This window comes from Herpailurus yagouaroundi, unplaced genomic scaffold (genome assembly GCF_014898765.1).
Source record: "Herpailurus yagouaroundi ecotype Mexico unplaced genomic scaffold, PumYag 189, whole genome shotgun sequence".
NCBI classification, from domain to species: Eukaryota; Metazoa; Chordata; class Mammalia; order Carnivora; family Felidae; genus Herpailurus; species Herpailurus yagouaroundi.
Window position 1 is genome coordinate 15,526,466 of NW_024412420.1, and position 15,539 is coordinate 15,542,004.

Genomic DNA, 15,539 nt, shown 5'->3' on the forward strand with positions numbered 1-15,539 from the left:
GACCCTCAAAGGTTACCACCCAAAACAGAAAGACAACAGGCACCCGAGGAGTCTCGGGGCTCAGCCGTGCCCCGTTCACCAGGGCGCCCAGCTGCCCAACACGAGGCCGGGGACTGGCCAAGGCCTGGTGTGGACACCGGACCCAGGTAGGATCAGGTCTAGGGCTCTGTCCCTCCGCCCTGGGTCCCAGCAGGTGGCCGAGAGGAACTGATCTGCTTTCTGGGGTGAGCCTGCCCCCTGCAGGGCCCAGACAGGACACACACCCCCATCAGGGAGGGCAGAAGTTGACTGCCCCGTCCACGGGGCGGAGCCTGAAAGAGAGGGAGGCACCTTTGCCGAGGGTGAGGAGGAAGAGGGCACAGAGGCAGCACAGAAATTAGCCAACTTTGTGCAGCACCTACCGTATGGAGGTGCTTGCCTCGGGAGCCTGACTAGCTCTGAGGCACGGGACGCCACAGGAGCATCGCATGGTTGACGCCTCTATCCCCTAAGCATTGGGGCTTAGACGAGAGCCTCCTTTCTTTCCCTAGAGGCCCAGAACCGAACGCTTGACTTTGGCAAAAGGCCAACCACAGTCTCGGAAAGCACACTGGAACATGGATGCCAGCTCTCTCGCTAGGCAGGTCACTTCAGCAGCCTGGGCCTCAGTCTTTAGACGTGTAAAATGGGCACAATGGTGCCGACGCATGGGATTGTGACAAAAATGAAATAATGCAAAGGAGCTCCGTAAAGAGTCAGGCACTAGACACACTGTCGCTTTCCCCTTTGTTTTTACCCCGTCTGATTTGGCACCTCTGGCATTCACATGTGATTAGCCACACGCTCATGACCGCAGCCCTGGGAAGCAGGGGTGTGGGCCTGGGGTGGGCGTGGGCACCTAGCGAACTGGGGGAGGGAAATACCAACCCCGCAGGCCTCCCTCAAAGCTGCCCTCCCTCAAATGGCCGCCCCCTACAGATGACAGGGGGAAAAACTGAGTCCTGGATGGAAAGGGCGGATTCCCAGCCCGCACACCACACTACCGAGGTGACCACCTTCTCCCGGTTCAGGAAGGCTGCGGGGTTGGCTTTGACGGCCCCTCCTGGGCTTCCCTCTCTGGCTTCCCTGGGACTCCCGACAGGGCCACAGAGGCCCTTGTGTGAGTCCGGCTTCGATGGCCTCCCTGACGCCTGGGTGAAAGGGTCCCCGACCAGAATCCCCACCAGGCCCAGGGTCCAGCTCATTTCGTGGCTCCACGTGGACGACACGGACCTGGGCATGTGAGCTAGAATTAAGTCCAGCCCGTTCTGCAGTGGTTGGGGGAGAGGGGAGGAATCTGGAATGCTCTGGCTTAGTCAGCCGGGTGGGCCGCATGTGAGTGATGTTTGTAGGACTAAGCCAGCCACCTGGGCCCACAGCAGCGCCCCAGAGGTAGCTAGGCTGGTCCAGGGAGAGAAAGGCAGCCCCACCCTCCCAAGCACGTGGTCAACACCGGGCTAGGCAGGCGCAGACACACACACACCTGAATGCACCCCACACTGTCCGGGTGCCACAGGGGAGGGGGTGTGCATCTCAGTCTGAACGGTGAATAAAAACCCAGTAGTCTCAGGACACGCGGGTGGCTCAGTTTAGTTAAGTGTCTGACTTCGGCTCAGGTCACGATCTCGCGGTTTGCGGGGTCGAGCCCCACAGAGGGCTCTCTGCTGTCGGCGTGCTTCGGATCGTCTGCCCCCCCTTCCCCTCTCTCTCTGCCCCTCCCCCGCTGCAAAAATAAATAAACACGGAAAAGAAACACCTGGTAGCTTCCAATAACACAAATGTGGGGGCGCAGAGGGAAAGCGAGGAGGAAGGTCACCTCAGACTGAGGTCATTCATTGAACAAGGGCCCAAGGCTCCCAGTCACATGGCTGGGTCACCAAGACCGGTTTGCAATAACAGGACCTCAAGGTGTGAGAGGGGGCGATTGTAGAATTCAGGGCCAGAGACAGGCAGGAAGAGGCCAGACAGTAGCGGCCTCCGCCAGGGAGGAGTCCAGGTTTTCTTCAGTGGCCAGGGGAGCCACGGAAGCATCACTAGGCCAGGAGGAAGACTTCCCATTCCCAGGAATCATCCCCAATTGAGTGTGGAGCAAGGACGCAGGGGAAGCTCAAACTGGAGGCAGGGAGGCCAGGGAGGCCGGCTGTGAGGACATCACAAGCTACCAGCATCCACAGGATGGACTTGGGAGGGCAGTCAGGGAGAGAGCAGGCCAAGGTGACTCCTGGGCTCCTGACTTGGGCCTCCGGAGCCTCTGGGATGGGGGACCAGGATGGCACAGATCTGGGAGCGTGAAGGGTGCTCCTTCGGACAGTGGTTTAGAGGAGGCAGCGGGCATGAGGGTCTGGACTAGAGGAGAGGGGCTTCACTGGAGTGCCATCAGAACGCATTGGCGATCGTGACCATGGACATATCCCAGATGAGCCAAGGGGAGGGTTGAAAGAATAAAGAGAAGCATGCTCATGCCAGAATCCAGAGGACCAGACTCCACGTAAGGAGCGCGCCCAGCAAGAGGAGGCTGCAAATCAGAGCTGTGACATGGAGAGAGGTGGGGACACGGGTGCAGAGGGGAATTGGGGAGGAAAGTCAGCTCAGATTCAGGTCACCCATTGAGTCATGTGGCCAGTTCATTGAGCGGGTTGGCATGGCAGGACCTTGGAGTGGGTAGAGGGGAACTGCAGGTCCGGATGTCCATCATCTTAAAAGGAAGGTACTTGAAGAAAGGGGGAGGCAGCAGGTTGGGCCTGGGGTAACTGTCCTGGGTCTCCTCCCCAAACCAGCCCCAGTGTCTCCTGCCCCCTCTGTTTCTCTGCAAGGGAACACTGGCCCTCGAAGCCCTCCCCAGAGCCCTCTGGACCTCTTTCCCGAATCTCCCCATCCTCTGTCAGTGTCCCGTTGCCACCTTCTAGCCTATAGGGTGTTGAACTGGCTCACGTGGCCTCGCGTGTCTCCAGTTTGTTGCATTTGTCCGTGTTTGCTGAGCACCGTGGCCCATGAGCCACCCATTTCCCCCGTGTCTGTGCCCTGATGGTTGGCCCAGGTGCCTCGTGTCCTGCCCAGCTGGGAGCTGCCTGGGCCAGGCCTTGTTGGGGTAAGCCACTTGGCCCAAGGGTACCCGCCCACCTGTCACCCCAAATCAGGGCCTCGGCAGGTCCTGCCCTCAGAAATCAGGCCAGAGTCAAAAATACATATGCAGAAAGGCAGGAAACTTTATTGAATCGTCTTTTCTTTTTAGCAGAGAAGCTGAGAAATCAGAGTGACCAGATAAGGGAGAAGGGGAGGTGCCCAGGGAGAGAAGCGCAGAGCGCCCGCCCTCGGGAGAGCCCCGGGGGGCCGGTGTCCTGAGCGTCCTGCCGTCCCTCCCTCTCTCCTGCAGGGACCTGTCATCTCTCTCCTCTGGGTGCTGAAGACAGAGGGAGAGGAGGCCAGGTGGATTTAAGGCTTACGGGTGTCGGAAATGCGGCGACTGGGAGGGGAGGCAGTGGTGCCAGTGGCGCTGGTGCTTCCTGAGAAACAGAGGGGGCAAGAGACACTCAGGCTGGAGAAGACCCACCTCAGCAGGTCAGGGCCCCCCAGGAGGGCCCCAAGCCCCCTCACTGGTCGGGCTGGGCGTTAGCTGATAGGGACTCTTATGTTATTGTCCCCCAAGGTGGGGAAGCCTCCAAAGCCTCCCAGTGGCTCCATGGGGCAGAGCCAGCTATTCTGAAAAGAAAGAGATGAGCAAATGACCACGTCCACCATAACCCCCTCCCTCCGTCCACTGGGGAGTCTGGCACTGCCTCCCCCCCCCCCCCCCCCCCCCCCAGGGCAGCGAGCAGGAGGCCGACCCGCCTCTCCCACCGGGTTGTTTCCTTACCTCCTGAGGAGGGTAAGCCAGCCATCCTGGGAGAGAGAAGAGGAGCGGCGTGAGCACAAATCACCCAAGGACAGCTGCTCGCTCATCTGCCCTTGGATCGAGCGACTCAGATCACTGAGAGGCCCCCAAGCTGGGCTTCCTTACCAACTGTGCCCCAGCCCAAGGGCCGCCACAGGTAACTGGCAGGCCTATGGGACCTCAGGAGGACATAGTACCGGCCCCAAATCCAGGATATCTGCCAGATCTTTTGTCTTCCCTCTGGTTCCTTCGAAACCTACACCCTACTCCCGCTGAGCCCACGAGGACAGCCTGGTCCCTGCAAATGGTCTGAAGGCAGAAATCGCCATTTTTATCGCTTTGTTTAGCCGACCTGAACCCCAGGCAATATTCTTCCGATATGAGCCGTTCTGTCCATGGCCCCTATTCCTGCCAGTCTAATCCAAAGGCCCAAATTGGAAAGCCTAAAGGTATTGACCCTGCAGGCCACTGAGGAAATCCCCCCGCAGTCTGATTCAAGAACACAGGAAGCCCTGGTCCTGGATCTCCATCCAGTCAGTTTAAGCTCAGAAGGTCCCCTTCCATATGGAGCATGAGGACCCGATCCTTAAAGCCTTGCCTGTTCGAATGTCCAAGGGTCCTGTGGTCACTTTCCCAACAGAGAGGCTTGAGAGGGCCTACCTGGCGTCCTGGCCCTCCAGCAGGCTGCGGTAGGTGGCGATCTCCTGCTCCAGCCGCGTCTTGATGTCCAGCAGCGTCCTGTACTCCTGGTCCTGGCACTCCATCTCGCTGCGGAGCTCGCTCAGCTGGGCCTCGATGCCGCCGATGAGCCCCTGGATCTGCTGCAGCTGCGTGGCATAGCGGCACTCCGTCTCCGCCAGCGAGCTCTCCAGCCCGGCTTTCTGGGGGGGAGGGGGTAACAGAGAAGTGAGAAGGGGAGCCAGGCCAGGCAGAGGCCCAGAGGTGCTGGCTGCTGGGCAGGAGGCAGCAGGTGTACCATGCTGAGCTGGGACTGCAGCTCAATCTCCAGGCCCTGGAGGGTGCGTCTGAGCTCTGTGATCTCTGTCTTGCTGGTCTGGATCATGGCGGTGCTAGAAGACACCTCCTTGTTCAGCTCTGCACTCTGAAATCCGAGCAGGAAGAAGGTTACGGAGGAGCCCAGTGGAAGGCCCTGGAATCCCTGGGCGCCACGGGGTGAGAGGGCCGGGTACCTTGCTGTGGAACCATTCCTCGGCGTCCCGGCGGTTCTTCTCGGCCATGGCCTCGTACTGTTCCCTCATCTCGGCCAGCACGCGGGTCAGGTCCACGCCCGGGGCCGCGTCCATCTCCACGTTGACCTGTCCGGCCAGCTGGCTGCTGAACTCCTTCATCTCCTGTAGGGATGGAAAAGGAAGGTGTGTGAAGCTCCTGACCTCCCTCTCCTTGGCTCTGAGTGCCACCAACGTGTTCTAGGAAGCACCTCCAGGTCCCACCACGGAGGGCTAAGTCTGGCTGCTCCCCTTTCTCAGTGGAGGCCATTGAGCCATGGCAGGCCCCTGCCGGCCCTCACCTCCTCATGGTTCTTCTTCAGGAAGGCCAGCTCCTCGTTCAGGCTCTCGATCTGCATCTCCAGGTCGGTCTTGGTCAGGGTCAGCTCGTCCAGCACCCTGCGCAGGCCGTTGATGTCGGCCTCCACGCTCTGGCGCAGGGCCAGCTCGTTCTCATACCTAAACGATTTTTTTTTTTTTAATATAAAAAGCAACACAGAAGTTAGACACTCCCCTAATTCTGTACTGGACTCTGCTACTTCTCCAAGACCTTCACCCCTGGGATGCTCCGATCTCACTGTTCAGATGAGCATTTGTGTCAAATAAAAGACAGTTTGGAAAGGCCAGGACTCACTTGAGCCTAAAGTCGTCCGCAGCCAGCCTGGCATTGTCGATCTCCAGAACGACCCGGTTGTTGTCGATGGTGGCCGCCAGGATCTGCAAAATACAGGAGGTAATCACCGGAGGGTCCACGAGTTTGGGGAGGAGGAAGAGACAGCGTGGGCAGGACGGTTGTCATCATCTGACTGCCTCTGTACTGTCCCCGCGAGCCAGAATAAGGCACTTGTCTCCTCTTCTTGTAAAGGGGGGGTGGGGCAAGTCCTTCCGCTTGCCCAGTCACTCTGGCATTCTACGCCTGGTCATGGTGGGGAAGATAAGGATGCACATTTCAGGGGAATGACCCTGCCGAGAACATCTTTGGTTCATCATGTCTCAACGGCCCCAGACTAGCAAGCCCGCCATTGTGAGAGCAGGTGACCTTAAGGTCAGGAGGGGGTCAGCCTGGCTCCAGACAGCTCATAGTAACTTCGTTGGAGCTGGCCTCCGCGCTGAGGAAAGATCTAACAAACACTCCCAACAGTCTGAATTTCTTGTCTAAACTTCCATATTCTGAAGCAGGCCGCCAGAGGAGAGGGTGGGGGTGGGTTAAATGGGGGACAGGCATTAAGGAGGGCACTTTTCCAGGTGAGCACTGGGTGTCATATGTAAGAGATGAATCACTGGGTTCTACTCCTGAAGCCAAGACTACATTGTATGTTAGCTAACTTGAATTTAAATTAAAAAAGCAAATTCCACCGCACATAGCTGGGACATAGCCCAGGCAGGTGGATTTCTGTTCTAGCAAGCTGGGTCCCAGCATGATGGACAGTCCTCGATGAAGGAATCTCAGTTTGATGCTGGCTGAGCCTCTTCTCCATCTTTCCCACCTGGCCGTAGCTAATTGAGTGTAACAATTTAAATGGGGCCCTTACAACATCAACCAGTATTCCAAGGCCAGTGAATGAATACGTATCCCTCTCTGAGGATTGGAGTCATTCTTAGTGGCTTTTAAAACTGTCATGGTTGGGGCGCCTGGGGGGCTCAGTCTGTTGAGCGTCCGGCTTCGGCTCAGGTCATGAGCTCACGGTTTGTGAGTTCGAGCCCCGCGTCAGGCTCTGTGCTGACAACTCAGAGCCTGGAGCCTGTTTCGGATTCTGTGTCTCCCTCTCTCTCTGCTCCTCCCCCGCTCTTGCTCTGTCTCTCTCTCTCTCTCCCTCGAAAATAAATAAACATTAAAAAAATTTTTTTAAAAAACTGTCATGGTTTCCAAACAACTCAGTGGGTTAGAATTATAGGGATCCAGTCACTAATAACAAAGCAGTAAATGTTGACAGTAAAAAGTGGTAAAAATGTTGACATGAGTGGTAATAACAGTAAAAATGGATAGTAGGAGAAAACGCGTTTGGGGAGCAGTGGCCTAAGGAAGGTTATCAGGAATAGGGACACTTGCTGGTAAAAGACTAGAATTTTCCCCTGCAGGGGGGGTGAGGGTTCTACCATACTGCATTTCCTGGCTTTTGCGGCTCTGGCCTGCACAGAAGAACCCTTGCCAACATCCAAGGACTCACCTTGTCCCGCAGGTCCTCGATGGTCTTGTAGTAGTGGCTGTAGTCCCGCTCCGGGCTGCTGGGGCTCTGCTTCTGGTACCAGTCCCGGATCTTCACCTCCAGGTCGGCGTTGGCCTCCTCCAGGGCGCGCACCTTGTCCAGGTAGGAGGCCAGCCGGTCGTTGAGGTTCTGCATGGTGAGCTTCTCGTTGCCGGAGAGGAGGCCGCCGTCGCCGCCACCAAAGTCACCAAAGCCAGCGCCAAAACCCCCACCAAAGCCACCTCCAAGGCCACCTCCAAAGCCCCCTCCAAAGCCTCCGCCAAAACCACTACCAGCCCCTGCACCGAAGCCGCAGCTCATGCCGCCCCCGTAGCCCCCAGCTGATCCCCCAGAGACAAAGCGTGATGAGCAGGTAGAGATACTGCGGCCTCCTCCCAGCTGGCAAGAGCCACCCCCGAATCCACCTCCATAGCTGGCGGAGGAGCTCTGTATGCGGCAGCTCATGGTGAGAGCAAGATGGGGAGCAGGTGAGGACAGCAGCTGGGCTTGGCCTGGGCCGAAGACGGTGGCTCTTCCCTGGAGTGGGGGCCTTTTATACCGCCTTCTACGAGGTTGGACAATTGCCCCATCTTCTCTCCTCCCTTCCCCACCCTGTGACTGGTGCCAACTGTACTGTTTCCCACAAGCCAGTTACCTCTGCTCTCCAAGGTGGGTTGTGCCTTTGGGGGTGGCTTTAAGCCTTAACAAAAGGGATGATTCAGAGGGAACGGTGTTCTGCCCGAGACTACCCTTTTGACAGCTGAATTCAACTTCACCTCTGTACTGTGGGAGCTCCCTCCACGGGCTCTCAGCTCCACCCAGTACTAGAATGGGGACAGAGCTGCAAGGTGGCCCTGTGCTTCACGAGGTCACAGCAGCCCTCGACTCCCTTCTTTCTGTCTCCAAAACTTCAGACTGGAATGTTCTGCCCCCTCTTTAGCATTTCATCGACTCCAGTGCTCCCAGAGACTCTGATGACAAACTGCTCGGTCTTGTAGAATCGACTACCTCGAAAGTGTTTAAACTGGGAGAAAAAAAAATAGTTCCCAAGACCATCAAAACCCAGGGAGACTGAGGCACAGAATGAGGAAGGAAGCAACCCTGAACATCATAACAGCTAACACACTCAGACCCCTCACCATGGGTGGGCACGGGACTAAGTACATTTACTTGTCATTCGATCTTTGCAACAGCCCGATGACGTGGGTCCTACTCGTAACCCCATTTTACACATGGGGAAACCGAGGCTTAAGGGTAGTCAGGCCTGGGACCCAAGTCTGGTTCAGTCTGACACTAAAACTGCCTTTTTAGGTATATTATTCATACGGTAAATTGTGCAAATCATTTGTGTCCAACTTAATGCATTTTTTAAATGTGTATTTATTTGGGGGAGAGAGCACAAGTCAGGGAGAGGCAGAGAGAAAGGGGAACAGAAAATGCAGAGAATGCAAAGCTGGCCCAATATAGGGCTCGAACTCACGAGCTGTGAGATCACGACCTGAGCCGAAGTCAGATGCTCAACTGACTGAGCCACCCAGGTGCCCCCAGCTTAATGCATTTTTACCTATGTATGAAGTTTACCCATCACCCCGAACATTTCTGGACTCCATAAAGCTCCCCATACCTTTTCCCAGTCAGCTACCCGTGCCCTATATCCCTAGGAAGACCACAATTCCCTCTACTGTCACCCTAGATGAATCCGCAGATCTCAGCCAGGGACTCTTTCGCTCCCTAGAGAACATTTGACAATGTCTGGAGACATTGGTTGTCACAACAGGGCGCTGCTGCTGCTGTCTAGAGGACCTAGACCAGGGATGCTGCTAAATATCCTACCACGCACAGGACAGCCCACAATAAAGAATTCTCCAGCCCAGAAGGTCGATAGTGTCGAGGCTGAGGAGCCCTGGATCAGCCTGAGCCATGTGTTCAATCATGCCATCATCCCAGCTGCCTTAGAGGCACAGTCAAGTCCAGAAAGGGAGTCTTATAATGCCTGACAGGGCTCTCTCCAGCCCTCCGGTCACATGACACCTGTCTCAGCTTGTGAGCATTTGACCAAGAGGCCCCAGAAGAGGATGTAACCCAGGGCCTGGGGCCAGGGTCTCTTCCGAGGAGCCTAGGACGCAGCTAAAATTCGGAGACTGCTTAGTAGCCCTGCCCGAGGAGCCCTCAGGCTGGAATAAAAGGGCTTAGCAGTGGTCTCTCGGAGCCCAAGGTAGGAGAAGTTTCTAGGGCTAAAATGGAGGGCTGTGGGCTCAGGCTCCAACTCCCACTCACCAAGGAGGCCAGGATTGTCATGAATGGCCTCTCAGGGGGAGCCTGCTGGCCCACAGCAGCCAGGAGGTCTGGACTAGACCAAGGGCTCGGGTGGGGTGACACAGGTTTGTGGTTCTCCCCAAAACCCCTTCGCTGATTCAGCAACCCGGACCAGGAAAGAGGACTGTGAGTCAGCGCTTTCCTGCCCTTTGTTTTCTGTGAGTAGGGAAGCTGGGCCTGTGTTTCACCCAGCGAGTGTCAGCACCAGGGAGAGAACCAGGGCAGGCTTGGGGTCTCCCAGGGGAGACAAAGGCTGGGGGGGGGGGGGGGGGCAGTTCAGGCTGACCTCTGAGCTCTGATCCTGTCCAGCCCTTCTGCCCCAAACTGATAGCTCAGCACTCTTGCCCTCTCTCTCTCTGTCTCTCTCTGTCTCTCTCTCTCTGAAAAGCTGTGATTCAGCCCAAAGTAGGACCTCTCAGGGCTGTCTCTCTCCTCTCTCTCGGGGAGAGGATCAAAACTGACAAAAAGGTGATTAATGAAACCTGCCAGGCCTGGAGTGACGATCCTACCCCCCCCCCCCCCCCCCGGGGCTGACAGCAGATTCAGGCCAACGCCTCTTAGAGGAACAATACCACAGATCCTCCAAAGTCCCAGTAGTACAAACATAGGGTGGCCATGACATGCCTCCCCTCGCAGGGTCAGGGCACGGCCCCTCCCCACCACTCCCCTCCTGAGCAGGTACTTATGGTGCCTGACGCAGGAATGCCTTCCTCTGACCCATGGTGAACCCCAGGGCCCTCCTGGAAGAAGCTGGGCAGAGACCCATCCTGGGGCCCCAGTTTCGCTTCTACTGGCCCTGCTCCAAACGAGGAAGGACAGAGTGTGGGAGCTGAGGCACTGCTCACACATCTTGAGCTTCCCTCTTTGCTTTCTGACAAAATCACACCAAATTCAGTAAGGGCGGGGGGCGGGGGGAAGGCTGCATTTACAAGGAATCAAGGAAGGCTTCCTTCCTGCAATCAAGGAAGGCTTGGCTTCACCCGTTGTCACTGAGTCCGCACAACAACGGGGGAGGGTTTTTACTGGCCCCATTTTACAGATGAGGCAAGTGAGGTGAAGGGAGGCCAAGCTACTTGCTCGAGGTCGCTATGGAGTCAAGATTTAAACCTCGTCTCTGGCTCTCTCTCTCTACCCCAAATGATGGTGCCTCTGAGCCTTGCTGTGAACTCAGCGTGTGATCTCTGAGTGTTCCATTCCATACTTACCAAAGATAATAAAATAACACTAGCTAACATTTCGTAAACACTCTCCGTGCATAACTCGCAAACAACTCTACCGTTTTTTTCACACCCTTTTTCTCAGATGAGGAAACTGAGGTCCAGAAAGCTTAAATTCATTGTGAACCTCTGTCTCCAGGGTCTGCACCCTTCACTACTGCCTGCTCCATCCCTTTCAGGCCAGTGTCAATGCCACCCCACCCAAGCACGGGCGTCCGCTGCCGCTCTCTGCATTCCCGGGCTCCCTGTCACCGCAGGCCCGGCTGGTGGATGGTCCTGTTTTCCCACAGTGGCTGGACCTGCGCAGCTGATGGCCTGATGGGTCGGCCTGTCTACTGTCTGTCCTAGCGTGAGCTCTGAAGCTCGGGGGCTTGCGAGGATAGTCAGCGCAGGATGTCAAAGCCGGAATCGTCATGGGAACTTTCCCGCCCAATGCCCTCATGTCTCACGTGTGAGGAAACCAAGACCCAGAATGCCAAGGCCCAAGGCGGTGGGGAGCAAGGAGAAATGCCTGGGTGTCCAGCTCCAGCACCAACTCACTGTGGGCTTTGCGTTGAATTGCGTTGCCTTCAGCAACGGCTTTCTGAGTCTCTGGTTCTCAAAGACCTGTCCAGAGGTGCCAGATGGTTCGCCTGCACAGCTGAGGCTTAAATCCTGTCCCCCAGCTCCTAATCCAGCCTTCCTCGCTTGGCTCTTGGATCAGGCTCCTCCCTCCTTCCCTTTTTCCCTGGACCGCAAGGGGCCTGGACCCCAGGATGCCCGACCCACCTCTCACGGTGGAGGAGCCTTTCATGAAAAGCAGACCTTCCCCAGACGGTGGTCATCCGCCTTGCCCTCAGAGACACCTGCTTCACATAGCAGGACTCGGGAGCCTTCTCCGGCCCAGCCTCAATGCACCAGGTCCTTACATGGCTATGGTACCCGGCTCTCTAGAATCCCTCTTCTACCGCCGTGCTGCCCAGGAACCCAGTGAGGTCGGCAAAGCCTTTGAATTAGATGGAACGGAGTTTCAACCTACATGTGCCATCAACTGGCTGTGTGACCTTGGGAAAGTTACTCAACCTGTCAGTGCTTTGGTGGCCACAACTGAAAAACAGGCATTTGATGAGTGAGCGTTTGAGAAGCACCTGACCTAGGGAAGCACTTGGCAGGCAGAACCCCTCCTTCTTACAAATGAGGAAATTCCAGCTCATCTGTGCATCGTGACCTGTCCTGGGCCTCCATTCTGTGCCAGCCTGCTCTGCCTCCCTCTCTGGTTCCTGCAGCCAGCACGGTGCCCACAACAATCAGACGAGTGACCGCTGGTGGTGTTCCTACTTTATTTCCCCGACTCGGTTTTACATTCCCTGAGGAGAAGTTCTTTTTTTTTCACATTTTATTTTATTTTATTGAAGTTTATTTTTATTTATTTTGAGGGAGAGAGAGAGAGAGCAAGCAGGGGAGGGACAGAGAGAGAGGGAGAGAATCCCAGCAGGCTCCATGCTGTCGGCACAGAGCCCAATGTGGGGCTCGAACTCAGGAACGATGAGATCATGACCTGAGCTGAAGTCAAGAGTTGGACACTTAACTGCCTGAGCCACCCAGGCACCCTGAGAAGGTCTTTATAAACCTCCAAGGCACTCCCTCCTGGCAGAGAGAAGCTCTCAAACACCCGAGAAGTGGTGTTTTGTTTGTTTGTTTGTTTGTTGTTTGTTTGTTTGTTTGTTTGTTTTGTCTGCTGGCTTTACTTTTTTTTTAACGTTTATTTTTGAGAGATAAAGACAGAGTGTGAGCGGGGCAGGGGCAGAAAGAGAGCGAGAGAGACAGAGTCAGAAACAGGCTCCAGGCTCCGAGCTGTCAGCACAGAGCTTGACATGGGGCTTGAACTCACGAGCCATGAGATCATGACCTGAGCTGAAGTCGGATGCTTAACCGACTGAGTCAGCCAGACACCCCTGTCTGCTGGCTTTAGATGAGAATGAATGGCAACCAGGAGTATTATCTGATGGGGTCATCCCTGCTACAGATCTCATGGGAGAAGCTGCCAGCTGTCCGTGGAGGGACAGGTGACCACCAGGGACATACTCGCCCAAGATTCTGGTGAATGTCCGGAGCCATGTCTAAAACGGGAAAAAGCAAAGGAGGAGCAAAGTCATGCATTCATTCAACAAATATTTATGTAGCTCCCACTATGAGGACTCAGCAGTGCAAGGAGGAGACACAGCCCCAGGGCCATCGATGTCACAGTCCAGGACCCCTCCGAGGTCCCAGGACACAGATCAAGTCATAGAGAACCTTGAAATCATCTGGTCCAGCCAGACTCCTCGATTTAAAGATGAGGATGCTGAGACCCACAGAGGGACAGGGACCAAACAAAGTCCTCAGGGAGATGGGCAGTGCCCCGTGCCTACCCTGGGAAGCCCAGCCTGTGCAGAAGACACACCCAAGGCCCTAATCCCTCGTCCCATAGCTACCCTCTCCCTAGGGTAGAAGGGAGGCCTGCTGTCTGCCTCCCACACTGGCTGGAAACCAAGCCCGACCTCAGCCCAGGGGCAGGCAGAAGGCGGGCCATCTCTGCCCAGAGACTACTTAAAGGGCTCGGCAGGGCACCAGTTTTCCCTGGGTGTGAGCATCTCACTCCAGGGTCAGGCAGGAAACAGGACTTGGCAGATCCAAGGCCCTCTCTGTCAGCTCCCTCCAACCCCAGGATCCGAGGAGAGTGGAAGGGGCCCTCCAAGGAAACGGAACCAGCCTTCTCTCCCCACCAGCCCAGGGTCTGGCCCCAAGAGAAGGCTTGCTGGATAAGGGTGGAGACCCACCTTTTGCCTCTCTGCACCTTTGCAGGGGTTGTTATTTTGGCAAACTGTGGGCTGAGAAAACCCTTGTGGGTTGCTCTGAAGGCCTGAGACTTCTTGACAGAGGCCCGGAGGCTGGTGAAGCAGGAGCAGGGGCCTGGATTCAGCAAGGGGCCTGGTTGTTGTCAGAACGTCAGGGAACATGACACCTGATGTTTTGGGCTTCGGTGTGAACTTAAGCCACAGCACAGGAGACCAAAGCTAGATGTGAGAGTAATCTTTCTGACGGTAACGGCTGTATGACATCTGAACTGGCTTCCCACAGACATTAAGAAAGGGGTTTCATAAATAAAAGAAAAAGAAGGAAGAGGCAGGGAAACAAACCACAGGAGACTCTTAAAGATAGAGAACAAACAGCGGGTTGATGGAGGGAGGTGGGCGGCGATGGGCTGGATGGGGGATGGGTATTAAAGGGCCCTTGTGATGGGCACTGGGTGTTGCACCTAGGTGATGCATCACTGAATTCTGCTCCTGAAAGCAGTGTTGCACTGTGTTAACTAACTAAAAGTTAAATAAAAATTTGAAAAGAAAAAATAAATAATTAGTTAATTAAATCAAATGTTAGGTCTAAAAACTGTCGGAAAAAACAAAAACAAAAAAACAAAAAGAGAGGGCTTCTCTTAAGAAAGGTGTTGCCAGTTTCCATCACCCTCATGACGTCCAGAGAAGAGCAAGGGTCTGAAATCAGAGGGCTCATTCCCAGGCTCAGCCTCCCATTTCCCAGCTTGTGACTTAATTCAAGCTACTTAACTTCCCTGAGCCTCAGTTTCCTCCTCTGAAAACTGAGGATGTAGGGTCCACCCCACCTTCACGAAGCCCCCAGGAGAGTCATTGAGATGCCATCCTCTGAATGCCCTGCCCAGAGCCCTGCAGAATAGAGGCTTCGTAAATTCTGTTTCCTTCCTCCAGCCTCAGAGAAGTCTGGCCTCCAAGTGTGTACGCAGGAGACACGTTCTAGATTAAACCTCCTCCCGAAGAAACAGACGCCACCCTCTCTCCAACCAGGGTTGCTGGGCAGAGTTTCACCCAGCAAGACTCAGGGCGGCCCGCTCAGAGGGCTTAATTCTCCCCCGGATGATCTGATTCTCAGAACAGAGGCACCTCCAACCTCCTGTTCCCAGCAGGACTAAGAAACCGGCTCTCCCTCTCCCCATAGTCCTCACCAGAGCCCAGCCCAGCCACAGCACCCAGAACGCTCTGCTTCCTCATTCCTTGCCCTCTGTCTGGGACTATGAATCCCAGGGGAACCAGCCTCAGACCAGAGGCAACAAATTCGGTGTGTGTGGATGTCACTGCTGCTCTAATGAGCCCAAAGGCAGAGATGCTGGGGTCAGGGGAGCAGGAGTGAGGTTTGGACTGAGGAGGGCGATAGGGTTGATGTTGCTTTGGATTTAAGCTTAGAGAAATCAGAGAGGGCTTCCTGGAGTTGGTGTCTTTCCCTCTGAGCACGGTAATTGCCTTATGGGAAGGAGATGGCAGCTTCAGGGGTAAGGGGGTAGATAAGGTCCGTCTTTGCAGGAGGCAGCGATGGTACCTGGCTCAGCCACTCTGGAGGTCAGGTGTGCCTGACTGGAAAAGAGGGGAGGTGCTAGGGACACATGTAGGAGGACCAGAAATAAGGAGGAAGGTCCTGGCAGTGAGCCGTGCAGGGCCAGGGCCTGGCGTCCCAGAACAAGCGCTGAACTTAAAAGTCATACAGGTGTAGGGTCCAGTCCCAGCCCTGTTGCTCACCATCCATCCATGAGGCCCCTGAGGGAGTCACTCACCTCCCTGGCTTCCTCATCTCTAAGGTGGGAATCATAAATCCTGATGGCCCACAATTGCCTTAAACAGGACGCGGGGGTAGGGTCACATGGCACAGTGCCAACGAC

General features: G+C 55.7%; 1 protein-coding gene across 1 annotated transcript; it reads right to left on the reverse strand.

Moving 5' to 3' along the window:
• Positions 1-3,200: 3,200 nt before the first annotated feature.
• LOC121044987 (keratin, type I cytoskeletal 13) lies at positions 3,201-7,870 on the reverse strand. The gene is made up of 8 exons (XM_040497525.1): positions 7,284-7,870; positions 5,750-5,832; positions 5,418-5,574; positions 5,080-5,241; positions 4,866-4,991; positions 4,550-4,770; positions 3,872-3,897; positions 3,201-3,521 (listed from the first exon to the last, which is right to left on the reverse strand). The coding sequence occupies exons 1-8, from the start codon at positions 7,764-7,766 to the stop codon at positions 3,451-3,453; spliced, it is 1,329 nt and encodes a 442-aa protein (XP_040353459.1). The 5' UTR covers positions 7,767-7,870; the 3' UTR covers positions 3,201-3,450.
• Between the last annotated feature and the right edge of the window lie 7,669 nt (positions 7,871-15,539).